Consider the following 21,071-nt stretch of genomic DNA (forward strand, 5'->3'; position numbering starts at 1 on the left):
GGCGGAAATATCATAAGCGCCCGGATATTTCTCCGTTCCCGTTTGCAGACACACATGTTCCAGACTGGGGTCATTGGGAGAAGACAATCCAAGACATTTGCAAGCATTTTACTGTTCCAATCGGCCTCTTCCATTCCTCGGCGGGCATTTGCCATCACCCAGAAGACGTGCGTGACATCAGTGAGAGGCAACGTGGGTTGCATGCAAGCACGATGTGGGGTTTTATTTGTCTTGTTGCTTAGCCAGTCGTATTGCGTGTTATGCATAAGTCAAGCACGTGGGCCTGAATTAATTGCGATTATGGTTAGTTGGTGACGTGGCTTACAGTAACCCTTGTTTTGATGTTATGGACAAATTGAGTAACTGGTTGCTCGGCCTGTACCCTACATGGCCAAGGGTTAAGGTGACAATATTTCCCACGATGGAAGTGATTTGTCTACTTGACTAATCATTTTGGAAAAGATAGCAAGGGAAGTGGGGGAAGGTTTGATTAAGTTATCAGTGATTTTGGGACCGTAGTTACATCTCCGTTCCTCGTCGCTATCCCTAAGAAAGAAGTCTTTATGAAATGGTGAAAAATGAAAATTACAAGAGTGAGTGCATTGATGGAAGGGTAGGAAAATGTAAAGTTTGGCGCGTGTAGGGAAGAACAAAGGAGACGGTGTGGCGTAACAAGAAACACTCTTCATCCTCCTCCACTACTACTACAGGTCTCGCGTCAGTCCAAATCCCAAAACGAAAAGTGGAGCACAGCTTAGCACGGTATACGATACACGATGACAGCAACAACAATAATAACAAGGAGCCACTGTTGTGGCGCTAGTCCTTGCCGGTTAACAGAACAGTTTGGTCAGTTATTATTATGAGATTTAATTTGCGTTATCATGAGAGCTGGTTTCCATTAGTAGTGCGTTGTAGACATGCTTACTTGTATTAAGATTTAATGAATTGGATGGCCAATTGTTGTATGAACTTTTTGACTTTATGCGAAGAGTGAAATATAATGAACTTTGCCTTTGTTAAGTAAGAATTGTCATAAATGTCATTGAACTGATAAATGCTTGTAATGTTGAGTTTGTATTTCTTAAAATAAGATTAGTTTTAGATATAATTTTCCAATGTCTCATGATTTAAAAAACGCTTAGGTTAATAATTAAAATATAATAAAATTTAACAGTGAATCATAGAAAACTTGAGGGAAAAAAACTATAAAAGGTAATAATAATGCATTATAATGTATGAAGAATTAGAGAGTGTTGAAGTAAGTTATGTATTTTAATAAGCACGGGGTATAAAATATGTTGAAATGCATAATAATGAATTATAATGTACGAAGAATTGGAAAGTGTTAAAGTGAGTTATGTATTGTAATAACCATGGTGCACAAAACATATTAAAATAATAGGAAGGTGTTAAAGTAAGTTATGTATTTTAATAACCATGGTGCACAAAACATAGAATTTTCTTATTTTTTTACATTTGAATATTATGGAAATATTCATAAAATGATAATGACCAAATAAACATTATTATGAATATAATTTTGTTAATTAAAGTCGTGGTGGAGAGTGTTCAATATTTACATAGATCATTCTCGAAGGTCAAAGAAGAACTTAAGCATTTAAAAATTATAGTTATGGAGTCTTGAACCCATGATTGAAAGATTACATATCTAGTAACATGTTTGGACATAAATGATACCATTCAGGTTAATCTCAATGCAATCTCAATGCAATGCAATTCTCAAATAGCAATCTCTATGCTTCAGCACCTTATCAACAACTCGCCGCCAAACAAGGTAATTAAAAGTTGGCGCTTGGAATTGATAGGGGAACACATCCAATCCCACCTCTCATTTTTTGATTATGTGATCACGAAGCATGTTGATAAAAAAGGTAACAAAGCAACAAACCTGCTAGCAAAACGGGGAGGTGAGTTATAGGGACAAGAAATGCAGCAAGATTGGCCTCCCTCCTGTAGAGATAACCACCTAGAAGGATGCGGAGAATAGTGGAGGAGGAAGCCACTTCCCCAACGGGGGTGAGACCCGAGACTAGAATGGTTGTCGAGCCCCATGAGGAGTGACAAATGGGTTGAAAACTCGCTTGAGCCTTCAATTGAGATGCAAAGAGAAAATATCCAAATCCATGTCATGTTCTCATTTCTCCTCCTCCTTTTAAAGCTTGATTGCTCCTGAGAAACCATGGGCAATTACCCTTAGTGGATAATGTCAATTGGTTGGGGATATTACACTATATAAAGGAACCATTTGTACAATAGAAAGAAATGCATAGGAATGATGATGAATTAATATAATTTTCTCGTCAAGGGTTTATGGAGCATATACTCCTAGTGCCCATTGTTTTTTATAGAGTTGTGTTCATTTGCAACTAGCATCTACATCAAAGAGTGAGAATTGGAGACATATAATTCCACTAGATAGAGGATGAGGCTATGTGTGTCATCTCTGTATTCATTAACAACATTGTGAAGCCATTGGTGAGGCCTCCCCCAATGGAATTGAGATTATCAAGATAAGATTAATTGTTTAGGATAGGCACCACGTGACTCCTTGCTCATGGTACAATGAACACTTTCCTTATGCAAAATTTAGCAATGGTCTTGGGTGTTCCATGTGCACATAGATATTTTAAACTTGAACAACATTTTCAAGTATAAGTTCACATAAATAAATGAGTTTTCGTACCATGAGAAGCTTCCAATTGTCAAAGCATGATTAAATATAACAATTGTTTTCTTACAAATTAAAAAGGTCATTTGCACTTTAATTAATCATGATGCTACTCAAAATTCCACAACCCAAATGAGACCATGACCTAAGAGTAGAGTTGCTTTCTAGGTAATGGAGGTGTGATAGAAAGGACAACAAAAGGTAGAGATCTAATCCTAGCAATGGGACATATTCAAAATAGTTTTTTTCCCAACTTTATCATGAAGATGATATTCAAGTTAAGGAATATCTAAAGTGAGAACATATTTCTCATAGCCAAATTCTATAAAACGGAGGGGAAAGGAAAAATGTGTTTTAGTTCTCGTAAAGCCTCTCATAAAGTGCCAAGTTGAAAGAACTATAATCATTCTCATAAAGTGCAAAGTTGAAAGAACTATAATCATTCTTTCAACTTAACTTTCCATAATTTTTATAAGCAACAATTTGAAATGGTGTTTATCATAGCCACTTATCAAGAGACATATAAGGAAGATATTTTGCATGGCACAGACCCTTTTTAAATTCATCTTAGCTTCCTTTCTATTAAGCGAAACAAACAAACAAACAAAAAATCAAAGTGCAATTTTCTCATTGCTTAAAAAGAGCAAACATTAAGATATATATACTACCAACTTCATGGTTCTCCATTATAAATAATTCTTCCAACATACCCCTTTCATATCAATACATAACCAAATTATATTACAACCTTGTAATAATTCTTCCAATATACTCCTTTCATATTAATACATAACCAAATTATATTACAATCAAGGCTCTACTAAAAACTCATATTTCCTTTCTTTGCAATTGAAAAAATCATGTTTGAAGCAAACTCTAAGGCATACATGGTCTTGCCCAAGATTTGACCACAAGGCCTGTGAGACCAAACCTCCCCACCTAACCATTGGGACAACATCCTTGGACTTGAAAACTCATATTTCTTATATATATAAAAAATAGTTAAGAATACCCAAAACCCAGAAAGATCTAGCAAGAGAGAATATCTACACTTTATAAACCCTAACAAGTTACTTCTTCGAATTGTCAAGTTTTATTTACATACCTATATTAAAAATAAACTAACCATGTAGTAAATTTGTCTGGTTTAAACACTAAAAAAATTGCAGGGCCACCCATGTCGCAAGAAATGCCACAAGAATATGTCAACCAATACTCTCCGTCACTTTTTATGAACTTTAATCTCCTTTGAACTACAACATGAGCAGATTTCACTACTTTCTTTGATCAAATCTAGATAAGTGGCACATGCAATTCTCCACATTACAGCATATATGATCCATTGCCTAGTGAACAGAAGGAACAGCGCTAATGACTCTGGTCTGCTTTCGGCATCTTTGAAAAATGCTATCGTACAATATATCGAATTGTACCCCTGCTCTTTCTCGGTTGATAACAAAGAGAATGTGATCAGCTTCCACAATTGTATAGTACCTGTCAATCTCACAAATTAGAAATCTTAATTAGGTCTTTCTCAAAGCTTGAGACAAGTTATTTTCTGGTTCTTACCAAACACCTGGTTGCAACGAGTGACCATCCGTTAATTCTGGACTTAGCAAGCAGTGGGGATGGGGCTCAGGAAAGCGGGGATAAAGCATCGAGATTGTGTTTAATGCTCCATCATTGTCTTGCCAATCCTCGTCACTGTTAAGAAATTTAGGGTTAATAGTAGTAACAACATAACCAATTGCTCAAGCAAGCAGGAAAGAAATCTGTCTGTTCAATAATCACTCACTTGTAACCTTTGTAAGGAAGTGGCACATTGCTGGGATAGCACCACTGGCTCATCTGCAGCGTCCTAATAAAGAGAAGAGGATGAATTCCAGACAGACTTGAAGGCATGGTGACTCCAAACAATTTTCGTGTCTTTCTCGTGGCATAGCTGTTTCAAGCAAAAGTGGTTTGAAACATCAATGTTTAGTCAATCCTTCAATTCAGAATTTTTAACCACCACTAATGCATATTACATGCATTCTACATAAAACTATAATTGCTTCCAATGAAACAGGAGGACTTGAATAGTGTCAAAAGCTTCCCTAGTCACTTTATGTCTAGCCTCACAGTTCATAAAGTCATCACCCCATTCCCTAATGATCTGTATGTGAGTAAAATATCTTAAATGGGGCCTTTTAGTAGCTCATGATGACAGGTACAATATGCCCCATACAATGTAAACAAAAAACCTCTTACGAAAATTAATTCATTACCAGAGATAGAGCACTGAAATGTACGACATAAAAGATAATAATAAAAACAAAAAACTGCATTCAGACGTAAACAACAGAGGGTACATCTTATTCTCCTTTGAGTACCCTTTGCATCACATCGCGTCCATAATGATTCCAATTAAATACATGACAAGCCTCTGAGTGATTACTAACCAGCTGGAATACTAGACCAGCTGCCCAAGTATCTTAAACAATCTTCAGAGGTGACTTAATGATATATTGGAAGACAAAATGGCACATTATAACGCATAATCACTTCCCTGACTTGCATAACATTCAATGATGCCCACATCAACAGAGTCTCCTAGTTGCAAATTGACTACCTGTAGCTTGCAACCAGATATGTAGACATTATACCCTGGGTTTCTAAGTGCAATTGAACTTTCTTTTAATTGCGGCTGAACATTCAATTTCAACCAACTCTGCCTTTTGCTTTTTGAGTCGACTTTCGTCTGTAGGCAGTATACCGCAGGCATGTACTAGCACACCATTTACTATGTAAAGTACTAGATTTTGCAAACTTCAGATTTCTATTTTCTTGACCAACCAAAGCTTGTACACAAGTGACGTTTATGTATATCGCAGACTATTTCTAGTTGAATGAAAGAAAAGACTTGCCATAATCTGCTGAGGGTATTTATCCCTGACATAAAGAATAATGACTATAATTCATTCATTAGGAGGATATCAATTATGCATAAACATAGATTCTATGATGACAATAAATAAATTTTACGACAAAAGGAGACAAGTACTTACATGTATCACCAGTGCAGGACATTTCACATGTCGGATCTTGTCAATATTCTGCAGAGCCAAATACCTCTACTTAACATGCTGGCCATGTTTGGTGTGAAAAAATCTTCAAATAGGAACGTGAATAGAAATATATCGGATGCTTAACACAAATCGGCTTATTGTTTCCATCACTTACTTTATAGATATCAAACCAGAAAGTGATTTTGAGAGGATAAAGTACACGGAGGCCTGAAAGTATAGCACTGTGAAGAACAACTGCCCTCAACCTTGGTAAGCGAGCTGCCAAGTGTAATGTAGGGCCAGTGCCAACAGACTGGCCATATAAAATCAATTCCTCCTGCTTCACTCCATATTCTGTTGTCAAACATTGGTACACTGCTTCAATGTCTGAGTATGTGTTTTATTCAGTTGCCTGTTCATTATAACCAGCATTATCTTACAAATGAGCTTCCAGTCTTTTTTACAGTATTCAATGTTTTCCCAGGGAAAAGGTTCCCCAGGATTGTCAAGCATATTGTGATAGTTCTGAATCATACCAATAATCTAGCACACTAACAGTGAAATCTACCTCGGGAGAATATTGAAAACTACTCTATTCATGCATGAACATTGAAAAACAATGGTAAATCATGCAGAACTAACGGCACTTGTCAAGCAGTTGCATCTCACCAGAACATTTCAATATAGTTGAAAAACTCTTGCCAAGACGGACACCTTATAACATTTAAAACAGCTGGCACCGCAATAACATTATTTGATACAACATCTGTCGAGATCAGCATATTATGTTACCTGAAAATTTGGGACCATTATTAGGACTATTTGTAACTAGGTGGAAATAGGCACCAAGCATGTACATGTAGTGACTATACACAAATTATATGCCATCACAAACTGCTCCAAGTGACCAGTAAACCTGATTGACCTGGTCTGATTTAAAAGATATCAGAAAACACCCAGTTCTAGATGTCTACGTCAGTGTTGCAAAAGTCGGACTCAAGAAAACTCAGTTGGGGTCATCAACATAGAGAATAGGAAAACTTGGCAAAAACTCAGCAACCATAAATTCATACTTGAATCGGAAAAAGTTGGAAAACTCAGGATAAATCTCAGAGTTTTACAACAATGGTGTGCATTCCAAAACTCGCTCGTATGAACTAATTAATTAAGCATCCTTCACTGTTCAAACTCTTTTTCATGTACTCTTATCTTCCGGCCTTGTCTAATCATGTTCATGTTGCAGATTCTTTCTGGTTTTGTATCAAATTATAGCTACTAGCATGTAGTATCAATAAAATTAGCAACTTTTCAAAAAAAACTGCTCCTCTGATATAAATCTCGGGGCATGCCGGTATGCTATATGAACACTTGACCTGTACCAGGGGTTTGGATCCCGCTCCGACCAAATATGGGGGTACTTTCTTTCCAAAAAAAATAAAAAAAATTGAATGTTTTTGGTAGCAAATGCTCAGCATTGTACAGGTATAGCCGAACTTACCAAAACGATACCAGACAGTCGAGGCATACAAGCCGGACCTAGAACAACAGAACCACAACCAAACGTTTGCTATACAGTTAACCGAGCAGGCAGGAACCGCATTGTGTTGAATGCTATGGCCATCACAAATCGAGAACTAGAACGAGGTATGTATCGAGAAGGAAGTATATTGAGGCTTGCAAAGTCAAATTTCTTCTAAAACAGAGAGGTGTCCTGCAATTGCATTTTACGTAATGGGTATCCCACGATTAGTGAGATGATCAAGCAATAGTCTGCAGAAGTTGTAGAGGGCTTCACTCCCCACTTAACCACAAAGTGCAATCACAACAGGATGCCAGAAGATGGTAGAAGTCATTACCTGAATGTTGTGGCCATCACAAATTGAGAACTAGAACGGGGTAAATGTAAGGAGGAAGTAAATCTGAGGCTTGCAAAGTCGAATTTCTTCTAAAACAAAGGGTGTCCTGCAATTGCATTTGCTTTTAACTTAATGGGTATCCCACAATTAGTGAGATGATCAAGCAACAGAGTCTTTCACTCCCCACTTAACCATAAAGTGCAAGCACAATAGTATGCCAGAAGATGGCAGAAGTCATTACCTGAATGTTGTGGCCATCACAAATTGAGAACTAGGAGGAGGTAAATCTGGAGGAAGTATATCTAAAACAGAGTGGCGTCCTACAATTGCATTTAATGTAATGGGTACACCATGATTAGTGAGATGCTCAAGCAACAACAGAATCTGCAGAAGTTGTAGAGGACTTCACTCCCCACTTAACCACAAAGTGCAAGCACAACAATCTGCCAGAAGATGGCAGAAGCCATCAGTTTCTGTAAAAGTATATATGAAACACTAAAAATAAATGAATTCAAATTGCAGAAATTCAAATTTATAATTCAAGCCTTATTAAGGATGACAATGGACAGGTAAAATGTGAAAGAATACAAACCAAGCCAGTCACCAGAACCGTAAAAGAGCGCAAGGAATTCATTGAGCAAGGAATTTACCTGCGAGTATCGAGAGCCCATCGGTGCAAGCAGAACCTTCAGAATTTCGTTTCAAAATTTCTTGTAAGGAACTTGGATTTCAGGGAGATTTCGAATCCCATCCCTGCAGAGCCTTTCCTTTCATCCTCTTCTCTCCCGCTCTGCTGTTTTTCTTGGCACAGTGGAAGCGACCTCTGCTCTCCCACTCCTCACAAGATGCAAGCACAAATGTGAAAATATACAAGTCATTGCGAGTCATTTGTTTCTGTAAGTCATTGAAAAAAAACGAATCACATTGGCAGAAATTGAAAGTCAAATTTCTTCTAAGACAAAGAGGTGTCCTGCAATTGCATTTAACGTAATGGGTATCTCATGGTAATAGGTATCCCATAATCAGTGAACTTCTGCAAGCACAACAGTACGCCAGAAGATGGTAGAAATCATTACCTGAATGTTGTGGCCATTGCAAACTGAGAACTAGAAAGAGGTAAATGTGGAGGAAGTATATCTGAAGCTAGCAAAGTCGAAATTCTTCTAAAACAGAGAGGTGCCCTGCACTTGCATTTAATGTAATGGGTATCCCATGATTAGTGAGATGATCAAGCAACAAAATCTGCAGAAGTTGTAGAGGGCTTCACTCCCCACTTAACCCCAAAGTGCAATCACAACAGTTTGCCAGAAGATGGTATAAGTCATTACGGGTCGTCCGCTTCTGTGAAACACTAAAAATATATGAATTAAAATTGCAGAAATTTAAATCTATAATCCAAGCCTTATTAAGGATGACAATGGACAGGTAAAATGTGAATGAATGCAAACCAAGCCGGTCACCAAAATCGTAAAAGAACCCAAGGAATTCAGTCATGAGAATCCTAAAAGAACCTAAGGAATTTACCTGTCAGTATAGAGAACCCAGCCCATCGATGCAAGCAGAAACTTCAGAAATTCGTTTCAGAATTTCTTGTATGAATTTGGATTTCAAGGAGATTTCGACTCCCAACCCTGCAGATCCTTTCCTTTTGTCCTCTTCTCTCCCGCGCTGCTGTTTTTCTTGGCACGGTGACAGCGACCTCTCCTCAGACAAACCCTCAGTATTCAACCAGAATGCCATTAACTTATAATGCTCAAATAACCATGGACTCTTGCATGCAGGTAAGAGAAACCCTCAGTATTTAACCAGAAGACAAACCCTCAGTATTCAACCAGAATTCCATTAACTTATAATGCTCAAATAACCATCGACTCTTGCATGCAGGCCACACAGTAGCCGAACTTACCAAAGCCACACCGAGCAGGCAGGAACTCCACCGCAGACGAAAAATCGTACACTCTGCAGAGCTAAACAAGCAAGTAACAATACCCGAGCAGGCAGGAACTCAACCGCAGACGGAAAATCGCACAGACTGCAGAGCTAAACAAGCAAGTAACAATACCAACCCAAATGCCGCGAAGACAGTAAAACACAACCCGAACATTCCAGCATCTCGAGGAGGGACACCTGGCCGCCGATCAGACCACCAGAGCGCATGCAACCACGTGCCCCTCACGCGCGCCACGTGCCATTCGCCTCGATCCATGCGAAGCGCGTAATAAGACCCCCAATCCCTTCCGCCCCGTAAACCTTAGTTCGACTTAGGAAAAATCACAAATATTTGCAAAAATTGCGTCGGTCAACCCAAAGTCAGCGATCTATAGATCGCTTATAGTCCCCGGTAGGGACTAATAACTACCACTGTAGATGGATGCCATCACACATGCGATAACATCATCATTGTTAGGAGTTGTAAGTGAAAAGGAAGAGGAGGAAATTGGAATGATCGTTCGGCCACCACCCGTTTTAGGTTTTTTCAAAGTGCCAGTGAAATCGACATGCTTTTCGACGACAAGCGCTAACTAGCCTGTTATAGGGCATTTAATGTTTCTATGGTGATTGGTTCACATCATAGTTATCAAATTCGGCTGTATTGTCGAAAAAAATTCGAAAATTCGTTGGTTCGATTCGATTTGAGAATTAATTCGAAAATTCGGGTTCGATTCGGTGCACTGAATATTATGTTCACGGATTAAGAATCCACGCCTCTGACTAGAATGGGAAAGTCGAGGAATTATAGCCGACATTGCTTTTGAGAAAAGAAAACATTATACTCTTAGACCGGTTCTTAGCCCATACTTTCATAATTTTTGGAAAGTCCTCGTCCAAAGAACTTTTTACATGCGATCAACGAGTGGTTTAACAAATTAATGTTATTGTACATTTCTAATCGAGATTCTAGTTTCCAATTTACAGTTCAAAACCTTTTTTAATTTAGGAAATAGCGTAAGAATATGGTTACTAAATGATAATGTTACCTCTCAGTTTATGCAATAAGCATTTACAGCAAATTTAGCAAGTATTGTTGAAACATGTAAAAATCTATAGTTTTTAGATAATTATGTGTTTATAGAGTAAAACAATAAATATATATGATATATATAATTTGTAAATTTGTAGATTTATTAAATTTAAACAAATATATTTAAAAATAAGAAATATTGTATGAATTATATTAGTAAAAAGTAGAAATACTCCCTGAATTATAGTAGTAAATGGATTTTCTTTTAAAATGGATTTTCTTAATTAAAATTTTGAGTAAGTAATAAAATATACATATTAACATTTTATTATTATTTTGAGTAAGTATTAAGTATTAAATTATACAGATTAACATTTTGTATTATACTAAATAATAGATGTTGTTACTATACCTTATAAATTAGAGGTGAGGTTGGTTTGAAAAATAAATAATTAGCAATTGATAATATAAGCATATATTTTTAAAGACGGTTTGCACACACTTAATATACCATTTCATTATGAACATAAAATACTTAATAATGTGGAATTTATGTGGTTCATTGTAATATATTATTTCTTGAAAATTCACTCTATATTAAATGCCATAATTTGTGGTGCAAGTGGGTGAATGAATCAATACAAAAATTCTTAAAACTTACTATTTTACTTGCTCTTTTAAGTATAAAACTAAGCTAATTGGTTCGATATATAATTTTTTTGTTGTTTTCAATGTTATAATTGTATATTTAAATTATTTAAAATATTAGAATAAGAAGTATACTGCCGAATTTTTCCCATATTAAATTTTAAGTAACCGAATTTTTTCTGTATCTAATCAAATTCAAATTCGAACTTGGTAACTATGGTTCACATACATAAGCACATACATATTGCATAGCCTGATTTGACAGCCCATATGATGGTCATACATTTTCCGGAACACCTTCACGACTCTCTCCTATTTCCCGGTAGCCCCGCATGCGAACCGAACTGGCGGACAAGACAGGCCCCAGATGAATATTTATTCGTCCAGCTACAGCCAGGCGATGTGCATTAATGCGATGGCGATGCTCTGAAATTCAAATTTTCAATCTAACTCCCGCGTCCAAGAAAATGCTCTCAAATTCAATTTTTCACGTTTCAGAGTAATAGGGAAATCAACTCATGGGGCAAAAATTTGTTTACCAGAGCTCAAAGGCCGGTATTCAGTTCCTTGTCAGGCGTATTTCCAGGTTTCTCAAGGCTGCAAAGTAGGTCGAGCGGGTTGGATGAGCACCAGTTTACCTCCCTGTCATTCTCAATCTTTGGCTGGACCCTCATGATATGTTATCTGATTTACAGAAAGTACTCTGGAAGCAACAAGGAGTGCGAAAGGAAAATGCATGTTGGCCAGAGGCATCGTGTCTTCCAAGCTCGCTTTAGCCCATGGATTGAACAACAATGAATTCATGTTCATGGGATACCTTGTTGTAGGGTTTCAGAACTGCATGAAGACATCCCCATCGTGCTAGAGATCGTCGTCCTCCGATATTCTGAGCACCTGTTATTGGGATTCCAGGTCCAAAAGTTTGTTCTTATATGAGAAAACAATTATTTTCAGCCTCTCGAAAATGAAGCCCTTCATCTCAGACGTGAAGAAGTTGCAGGACATGGCGCCCCAAAGATTTTGCGAAGTGGAAGTTTACAATGATTTTCTGATACGCTTCCTCAAGGGCTCCACCACGTAACACGGGCAAGCCGAGGATTCAGTGGTCATCGAATTCAATTAGTATCGCGTGGAGAACAGATCACAGACGAGGTTGAATGAAGAAGGGTGGGAGGAGGTTGAGCAGATGGCTTTCTTCAAGCACGACTGGATATTTGTTGCCATGTGAAGGTGGTTCGTTCACTATCAGTTAATAAATCCCGGAGCAGAGCCTGAAAATTAAAAAATGTTGTCCATAACTGCGTCTCAAGAGATCATATCTAGTTATTATATCACCATGAATTTTCTAAACAATCGAATAGCTGATTCGAACAAGGATCTAGTTTATCTTGCATTGTTCTGTGGCGCCATATCTCTGGCGGGGCTGGCTTCAGTCCTTCCATGGGACAACATTTGGAGGTCATGGCATGATCATATGGACAACAGACGGACTAATACATGCATGGATGACAAATCCATAAAAGCGCTCCCTTGTCTCATTTAGGGAGAATTTATTATGCCACAACTTGCAGCAGTGTGTGTTATCTGCTTGACAGAATTCATGGGAGGAGAAGTTGTGAGATTGTTGCCGAGCTACAACCATGGCTTCCACATGGCATGTGTAGACAAATGGCTCCGTTCTCACTCTTCTTGCCCTACCTGTAGACATTGTCTTCATTCTGGCTCTAAAGATGGGGCAGACAACATTCAGCCCCCCAAATTATCTGTCCAGGGAGAGCAGACTCATCAGCCGAGAGCTTCTCGGGAGCCTGGATCCATCATCGACTTAGAGTTTCGGGTTAAACGGTAGTGGCTACATCAAATTGTGTCTGTGTGATTTTTGGATGAATTTTAAATCAATTCTCCCATGTTATGGAAAGGCAAATTTTCATAAGTGTCCAAACAGTTTTATATTTATATTAATATGGAAACTTAGTCGTAGAAAGGAATTAATAAATTATGTAATGTAATTGATTCACTAGGATAAAATTTAGTGAAGACCAGGTTCTAGCAGGGTTAATAACTTTATTACTCGGTAAAGTAATTAATTTATTTTTCTAAACTGTTTCATCTGTAAAATTTGGCACATTTTTGAATTGGGTTAATAACTTAACTTTATTACTCGGTAAAGTATTTAATTTAATTTTTTAAATTGTTTCATTTGTAAAATTTGGAATTTTTGAATTTCCAATTTATTAAAAATATAAATATATATTATATCATCATAATTATTTTTCAAAATTGTGCACATTGTAATTCAAAATTGAAAAACATCTCAAAAGAAAACTTTTCCTATTATTTGAAAAAATGTGGAAGGTAAATCCAAAATCTCATAATATAGGTGAATTATAAGTCAAAATAGTTTTGTATGAAAGCCTAATTTCTTTATTATTTTTTTTCATATATTTATATATAAAACATATTTTTGAATTATTTATTTTTAAATTAAAATAATAAAAAAAACATAATTTTTATTTATTTGTTTTTAATTTAAAATATAAAAAATAATTATATAATTAAATATGAAAGATGTATAATTCTTTCTGTGTTTAATTTTAAATTAATATATATATTTTTAATAAAAATAAATGATTCTTTAATTAAAAAAACAAAATAAACTATAATAAAAAAACATAAACATAGATCCATGCATGGGTTAGTTTTAATAAAAATATTATAAAACACTTGTAATTTTATTGTCATCATGCTTGCTCTATTTGTTGTTGACATTATAATATGGTATGAATGAGATTAGTCAAGATATTTCACTCTTATTCTTAACCATAAATAAAAAATAATCAACATTTTTCTCTATATATATAATCTTTTAAAAATATTTCAATATAAAAAGTAATTTTATAGGTATATATATAGAAAAAGAATTGATATATGTGTATAAATAAAAAAATAATTTAATGTTTACTATATAAAATATTTTCTATATATATATAATCTTTTAAAAATATTTCAATATAAAAAGTAATTTTATATGTATATATATATAGAGAAAAAGAATTGATATATGTGTATAAATACAAAGATATTTTAATGTTTATTATATAAAATATTTTAATGTAAAGAAGAAGTGGTTATTTTAATGTAAAGAAGAAGTGGTTGAAAGTAAAAAAATGTTCATTTACTTAATACAAAGTTGATATAATGAATTTAATATTAATAAGAACAATAACAACAATAATAACAAATTCAATGTAGATTATAAATATATTTTTTCAATCTATAAGATCAATATGCTTATTTTAAAATATATTAATAAAAAGACAAATTAATAAAACAACAAATTTAATGTAAAAAAATATTTTACCAATAGAATATTTCAATTCACAATTAAATATAATATTTCAATTTTAACTATCTATTTATTATATATTGATAAAAATAAAGTTTGCATATATATGTTAAATAAACTAATAAATATTTCAATGCATAGGTTAAATATAACATTTTAATTTCAATTATGTATTTATTAAATATGGTTAAAATAAAATCTGTGTACTAAATAAAGCAATAGTAAAAATACATTTTTGTGGGTAAAACATTTTAAGTGGTTTTATTTTTTTACATTTTGGACTATTTTCAAGTATAATTTTTTGATTAATTTTTAAATTAAATAAATCTTTATTGAAATTACAAGTTTAAACTATTTAATTTACACAAGCCAAGTGTCTAAAAAAAATTCATAACATCAAATTCATTATACATTTAAAAATACAATTCAATATATATAGTGAGATTAAATTCTTTGAAATATAAATATTTTTTTCTAAATTTTACACCTTAAAAAAAATTGAAATTTAATCCTTTCAATACTTAACAAATTATATTTAACATAAATCTATAAAATTTTGATATTTAAATTATCTATCAACTACAACACTAACTAACTATATATATATTATAATAAACAAATAAAAATATATTAACTTACTTAAAATTTGCATTAATTCAACACTTCATCAGTATCATGTCAACTTTGCAATGTACTTAATTGGCATTAGAGATGAAATAATAGACTCCATTAGTATATAGAAAATCAAAGAAAAGATTTTTAAAGTTAGGCGAGAAGTGGAAAAATAGTAATTTAAAAATATATTGATTTTGAAAGTCGAATTTCAATGTGTAATTGATGGCTAAAATATTTCCATATATATTATAATATTATAATTATTTTTGTGAGAAGTTAAATAAGTTTTATTTGTATTTTTTAAATATTATAAAACTAGAAGGTATACTGGATAGACATGTGAACATATTAACCAATTAACTTGATATCTCATACTTAATTAGATATACGAATTCATTTTCATTGCCACAATTACTTTTGCTTATATTATATATTAAATTATTATATCTACACAAATTTGTAACCTATATAAAAGATAACTCAACACTCTTAATACTTTTTTAGATTTTTTTGGTTATAAAAATAACTAGTCTCATTTTATATTCCCTTTAATTTGCCTCTTACATAATCCAAGATTAAGTAATTCATATCAATGTTGAGTCACTTAGTACATGTTATTTGCACAATTATATGATTTTCATATGGTTGATTTGCTTATATGTCAAGATTATTTTAGTGTGTTGCTTACGCACTAATAATTTGATAGTATATGGGTAATTTGATTTATTTAATTTAACAAATAATTTGTGTATATTATATATTTGTGTATGTTTTGAATAATTGTATATAGATGACAATTATAAGATAGGTTGTTTATGAGGTATTATTTTTATAAAAAAAATTTAGAAGGGGGATTTGGAGTGCAAGTCCTTAGTTTGATATGATAATATTTTGCCTCCATTTATGGTTGAAATTTTCAAGGCCTAGCAATTTGAGTGTCATGCAAGGTGGGCATTTTGTAACTTATGGTTGTTATCTACATGATGCTTGTAATTAAAAACTATCTTACTAGAGTGGCATATACCCATGATGGTGTTTCATTCCACAATTGATACTCCTAATTATGTGTGTTCTTACATGGATAATGATTATTAGTTAAAGGTAGCCGGTGAAGCATTACATGCACCTAAAACTTTTCCATATTGTTAACTTTTTAATAACTTCTTTAAAATAAAAAAATAAATCTTTAATTTTTTTATTAAAATTTTGATTGAGTAAAGATTATAATTAAATATAATTATTTTTAATATATATATATATATATATATAAGCTTAGGTAAGTCCTTCTTTTCTATTTATATAAAAGCAAACTGAATCCATATACTATCAATAGGTGGCCTCAACTTGCCCAATGGGAAACCAAGTCTGTTGGCCATCTATGCATATTATAAGCCATCTAAAATTGGAAAGTTATCAGTCTTTCTACCCAAGCAATATATATAGAATTATTTAAAAACCAGTCTTTAATCTTAGGTCCCATAATCATGCATATAAAAGAAAACTAGTCGCTAAAAAGACAGCAACCTGAGATCCATGAGCTCAGTCTATTCCTTGGGCTCTTCCTGTTCTGACTCGACGTTCGTTGGGTCTTCAGCTGAATCTCCATTCGTTGGTGTCATTTCAACGATGCATGGAATGTGTCTCTGTATTCAGTCTAATCTTATGTCCTGCTTGCATAGCTGGAACTGTATGGTTTGCAGGTCTCGTTTATAATCTGGCATGTCTCTGATTATCAAAGCCATCCCCATGGACACTTGTTCCATCGCTTTTCCAACCAACCTCTTCATGAGCCAGTACAAATGTAAGGTCTGTTTAAATTGAGAAAGTCTTCCTCTAGTATTTCCAGGATCGGGAATGAGGTCTCTCCATTCCTCCATTTCTTCCTCCGAGTCCTCTTCCCTAATCCTTTCCTCCATTTCCTCAATAATTTTCCTTATCCCTTCATCTGTGCCTTTCTTATAAGCCTTGGCTGCTTCCTTCACGGTCTCATCCATGGGTCGTCTTCCCATCCTTTTTTTTGAGGTTCCCATATCCTGCGATCGAGGTCTGTTATTTCCCCGTCCTCTGTGACCTCATCCTCTGGTTGCCCACGCCATGTCTCTGGTCTCTGCTACCTGTTCACAATGGACACAATTCAGAGTTAGGATAAAACAACCATTACCCGTCCAAATTCCAATTGTTTCATAGGGTTTATGTCTACCTGTGCTATCTCCCCTATGTCTACACTCCTCTGCTCCCAAGTACTCCAATGAGCCAGGGATGGTCCTCACCTTCTCCCTGCTCCCTCTGTCCTGCTTCTCTTTCGGACCCCTGGTTACTGTCTCTCCTCCTTTTTCATGTCCTCCCTCCTTGGGTTCCCTCGAGCTGACCCCCTCTCTAAGCAGCCCTGGGATAGTGAACATGGGGAGCTTCCCACTAAGATTCTCCTCTCCCTTCCTGCCTTGCTGGCTGACACCACTCCCTCTCTTCGCAGCATTACCCCCTTTGAGGGTCACCCCATTCTTTCTTAGCTTCCTGCCCGGCTTCCCCTCACAAGCTCGCTCCTCTCTGCTACCCGAGCTTACCTTACCTACCCAGAATTTCTGCCTGAAGAAATTTGCCGGACTCTCAGACCTCCCTGCCACCCTGATACAATCCTTTCTAGCCTTTCTATCCTTAGCCCTGAGCACAATGCACCCCTCCCTATTATCTTTTATGCCCTCCATCCTTTCTAGCCTCAAAGCAAAGCTACCGGGCCACTCTCTCTCGCTACTACTGCTCTGTTTGCACAACATAACCTCTATGCGAGGTCTCTCCTTCCCTCCCTGACCCAAGTTCCTTTCCCCTCCCATCATACTAAATTTTCCTTTGCAAATTATAGAGAAAAGATAGTAAACATACCCGAGGTTACTCTTCCTGCTTGTTGGATGCGTGTCTGGCTTGCCCGTCGCTCTCCTTCGCCTTCTCCCTTGCAATCTATCCATCCTTCTTTCCTTACCCCCACTTTCATACTCTGTCGCACCTACCTGCCGTCCCATCCTCCTTACGCCGCCGTCCTTACCACCTCTCCTCTTCCCAACATTCCTCACGCCACTTCGCCCGTCTGACATCCCTCTTGGTATGCAGTACCTCTCCACGTTCTACAATATAATCATGCAAGCTGCAGTAAGCAGTCCTTGCACCTCCTGGCTTCTGACATCGCCATTACTTTTGTTTATCCACTCTGTCACCCCGATTGGGGAATTAATATGAACATTATCATTTTGTTTATTCATAATCATCATCTTGGGCTAATATTTCTCTCAGCATATCCATTTTTGTATCCCTTGGTTGAATAGGCTAAGTTCTTTCCATGTGTCCCGTTTGTTGATTACATCCCCAGTTGGCTAGGAAATTAGTCGCTTTATTCCCTTCTTGTTTAACGTGCTTCATTATCATATAATGTAACCTTTTCATTATTTCTCCCATCTCTTGGATGAGGCTTGCTGTTCTCTAGCTATGGCTAATCTTATCCCATGCCTTTTTGTTGTAAAGTTTCCTCATCATGTTGATTACCATTAGTGAGTCCCCTTCAACTTCCAGTTGTTTGTACCTGAGCCTTGCAGCTATTCTCATCCCTTGTTGTACTGCCATGAGTTCTGCTTCATTGTTGCTCATCATGCCTCCATATGCTGAGTACAACAATCGTACCCTGCCATGGCTGTCTCTAAAGATGCCACCTATTCCTGCAATACCAGGTTCCCTTTGGAGGCTCCATCAAAGTTCAGTTTAATGAATCCTTCTGCTGGTCTGCTGAAATTCTGGGGCGATACCCCGCTTGTTCGCATTGCTTTCCATGTATTTGCTCCCACCATTTCTTTGGCTAGGTTGAGCTTTTTTAGGATTCTTGCTTCCTGAGGCAGGATCTCCCAGTCTTCTTGGTGCCATTCTTCTGCTAAGATGGTTTCTCTGATATGTTCTATTACTCCTCTCCATACCTGCTCCGGCATTGATTCCTTACTTTTGAAAATCCTTTGGTTCCGTTCCTTCCATATCATCCAAAGATTAAAACCTACGGCTAGCCCCCATGCTCTATTTAGAACCGGGCTGGTAAAGTGGTCTCATCCCCATTATTGAACAGTCTCTTTTATGCTCTGTTGATTCCTGTCTGTCCTTTTGAAGACCTCATAGATAGCTTCCCATTGTCGATGTGCGAACTGGTATGAGTTCATTAAGTGTTCTATATTTTCATTGTCCTTCTTGCATAGACCACATAGGGATGGTCCTTGCATCCCTGTTTTTTGTAGTTGGTCCCATGTCAAAATTCGGCCTTTACATGTTAACCATAGGAAGTGAGCAACTTTCGGCCACCATTTGTTGTGCCAGATTTGTTTCCATAGATGATGGTGTCCTTCCTGTTCCTGTTCAGTTTTTAGATCATATGCCTCTTTGACCGAGAAAGTTCCTTTCGTAGAATGTCCCCATCTCAATATATCAAGTCCTGATCTGATTGGTATCTTTCTCGTTCCCATTTCTTTCACATAGAGCTCTCTCTGTTCTTCTTCTATATTTTGACCCCACTCTTCTGGGTTTTTCCAGACTCTCCAATTCTCCTCATTGTTGTCATCCTTCCAGAATTCATCTACTCGATTTAGTCCTACATCTTTTGAAAACTGAAGAATATTTCTGAGTTCCTGCTTTCCATTTAATTTTTCTCGTTGTTTCCAAGCCTCATCCCAGAACTTTTCTATTTTTCCATTTCGTATTTCCCAGAAGGCATGGTTTGTGATTATGTCCCTATTCTCGCTAGCCAAGTTCCAAATGGTAGAGCCTCTCGGTGTTTCTGTATGCCTTAATATATCCTCTGCTCTTCCTGGCATGTTATACTTCTTCGTCCATATTTGCTTCTAGAGGTCCCCTCCTCCTGCCATCCATCTCCACCACAGCTTGGCCCCCATAATTTGGTTGGTGAGGTATGGATCCCTCAGTCCTAGGCCCCTTCCTCCTTTTTTCTGGTCATCCCCTGCCATGAAATCAAAGCCCATTTTTTCTGCTGTTGAGGCCCTCCCCATATGAATTTCTTAAATATTTCCACCATTTTGGAGCAAGCCCCTTTCGGGGCTGCCATCCCCGATAGTTGGTAAATTGGTATTGATTACAGGACTGCTTTTACCAAAACAACTCTTCCTGCAAGGTTTAGAGATCTGAACGACCAGTTGGCTATCCTTCCTTGGATCTTTTGTATAGTCTGTTGCCAATTTACCATTTTTAAAGAGTTGATTGCCAAAGGTATACCTAGATACTTGGTGGGTAACTCTCCTTCCCTAAATCCCAGCATTCGCGCAAGGTAAGACTTTACATTACTAGTTATAAGCACATGATTTCTCTTTGTTAATTTGGGTGCCCGAGGCTTCCATGAAGAGATCCAGGATGTCTTTCATCCTTTTAACTTCCCTAAGAGAGACATTACAGAATAACATAATATCATCCACGAACTGTTGGTGGGTTATCAGGAGCTCATTCCCCCATACCCTTATCCCTTTGATTCTATCCTCCTGTACTTCCTTTTTGATATACCTTCCTAGCCCATTTGCAGCAATAATGAAGAGGAAGGGAGATAGGGGGTCTCCCTGCCGGAGCCCTCTAGTGGCGTTGAAGGTGGATGACGGGGTTCCATTTAGGAGGATTGAGAAGACCGGGGTAGATATCATCACTAGAATCCATTCTATCCATCTGCTACAGAACCCAAAGGCTTCCAGAACTTTCCTTAGGTACACCCAATTTAATCTATTGTAAGCTTTGGATAGATCCAATTTAATCATCACTCCAGCCATCTTCTTTGATTTTAGTGAATGCACCACTTCTTGGGATACTATCAGACCATCTAGAATCTGTCTACCTTCTACAAAACCTATTTGTTCTAGGGATATAATGCTTGGGAGAATCG

General features: G+C 36.3%; 2 protein-coding genes and 1 long non-coding RNA gene across 5 annotated transcripts; all 3 read right to left on the reverse strand.

Annotated features, from left to right (window-relative positions):
- Nucleotides 1-3,757: 3,757 nt before the first annotated feature.
- Nucleotides 3,758-7,263, reverse strand: LOC149205886 (uncharacterized). 3 transcript variants are annotated; one of them, XM_089395201.1, is made up of 7 exons: nt 7,238-7,263; nt 6,409-6,531; nt 5,915-6,151; nt 5,740-5,787; nt 4,488-4,634; nt 4,262-4,396; nt 3,758-4,186 (listed from the first exon to the last, which is right to left on the reverse strand). In XM_089395201.1, the coding sequence occupies exons 5-7, from the start codon at nt 4,592-4,594 to the stop codon at nt 4,039-4,041; spliced, it is 390 nt and encodes a 129-aa protein (XP_089251327.1). In that variant the 5' UTR covers nt 4,595-4,634; nt 5,740-5,787; nt 5,915-6,151; nt 6,409-6,531; nt 7,238-7,263; the 3' UTR covers nt 3,758-4,038. The 3 variants fall into 3 exon arrangements, with proteins under 3 accessions (XP_089251327.1, XP_089251329.1, XP_089251328.1); XM_089395203.1 differs by having other exon boundaries at nt 5,915-6,093; nt 7,238-7,256; XM_089395202.1 differs by lacking the exon at nt 7,238-7,263 and having other exon boundaries at nt 5,915-6,848.
- A 656-nt stretch (nt 7,264-7,919) lies between these two features.
- Nucleotides 7,920-9,413, reverse strand: LOC149205887 (uncharacterized). Its single transcript, XR_016252500.1, has 4 exons — nt 9,120-9,413; nt 8,672-8,776; nt 8,246-8,432; nt 7,920-8,038 (listed from the first exon to the last, which is right to left on the reverse strand). It is a non-coding gene; the product is annotated as an uncharacterized LOC149205887 (long non-coding RNA).
- Nucleotides 9,414-19,254: 9,841 nt separating this feature from the next.
- Nucleotides 19,255-20,004, reverse strand: LOC149205888 (uncharacterized). Its single transcript, XM_089397533.1, has one exon. The coding sequence runs from the start codon at nt 20,002-20,004 to the stop codon at nt 19,255-19,257; it is 750 nt and encodes a 249-aa protein (XP_089253659.1).
- Nucleotides 20,005-21,071: the final 1,067 nt, after the last annotated feature.

Source organism: Pinus tabuliformis, chromosome 1_2, assembly GCF_031772625.1.
Source record: "Pinus tabuliformis cultivar Carrire ecotype Pingquan chromosome 1_2, CPIR1, whole genome shotgun sequence".
Taxonomy (NCBI): Eukaryota; Viridiplantae; Streptophyta; class Pinopsida; order Pinales; family Pinaceae; genus Pinus; species Pinus tabuliformis.

Coding starts and splice junctions, on each gene's coding strand:
- LOC149205886 (XM_089395201.1), bottom strand. CDS start 4,594: ATGCCTTCAAGTCTGTCTGGAATTCATCCTCTTCTCTTTATTAGGACG. Junction 4,397..4,487: donor CTTCCTTACAAAGGTTACAA/GTGAGTGATTAT, acceptor ATTTCTTAACAG/TGACGAGGATTGGCAAGACA. Junction 4,187..4,261: donor TCGTTGCAACCAGGTGTTTG/GTAAGAACCAGA, acceptor TGAGATTGACAG/GTACTATACAATTGTGGAAG.
- LOC149205888 (XM_089397533.1), bottom strand. CDS start 20,004: ATGCCAGGAAGAGCAGAGGATATATTAAGGCATACAGAAACACCGAGA.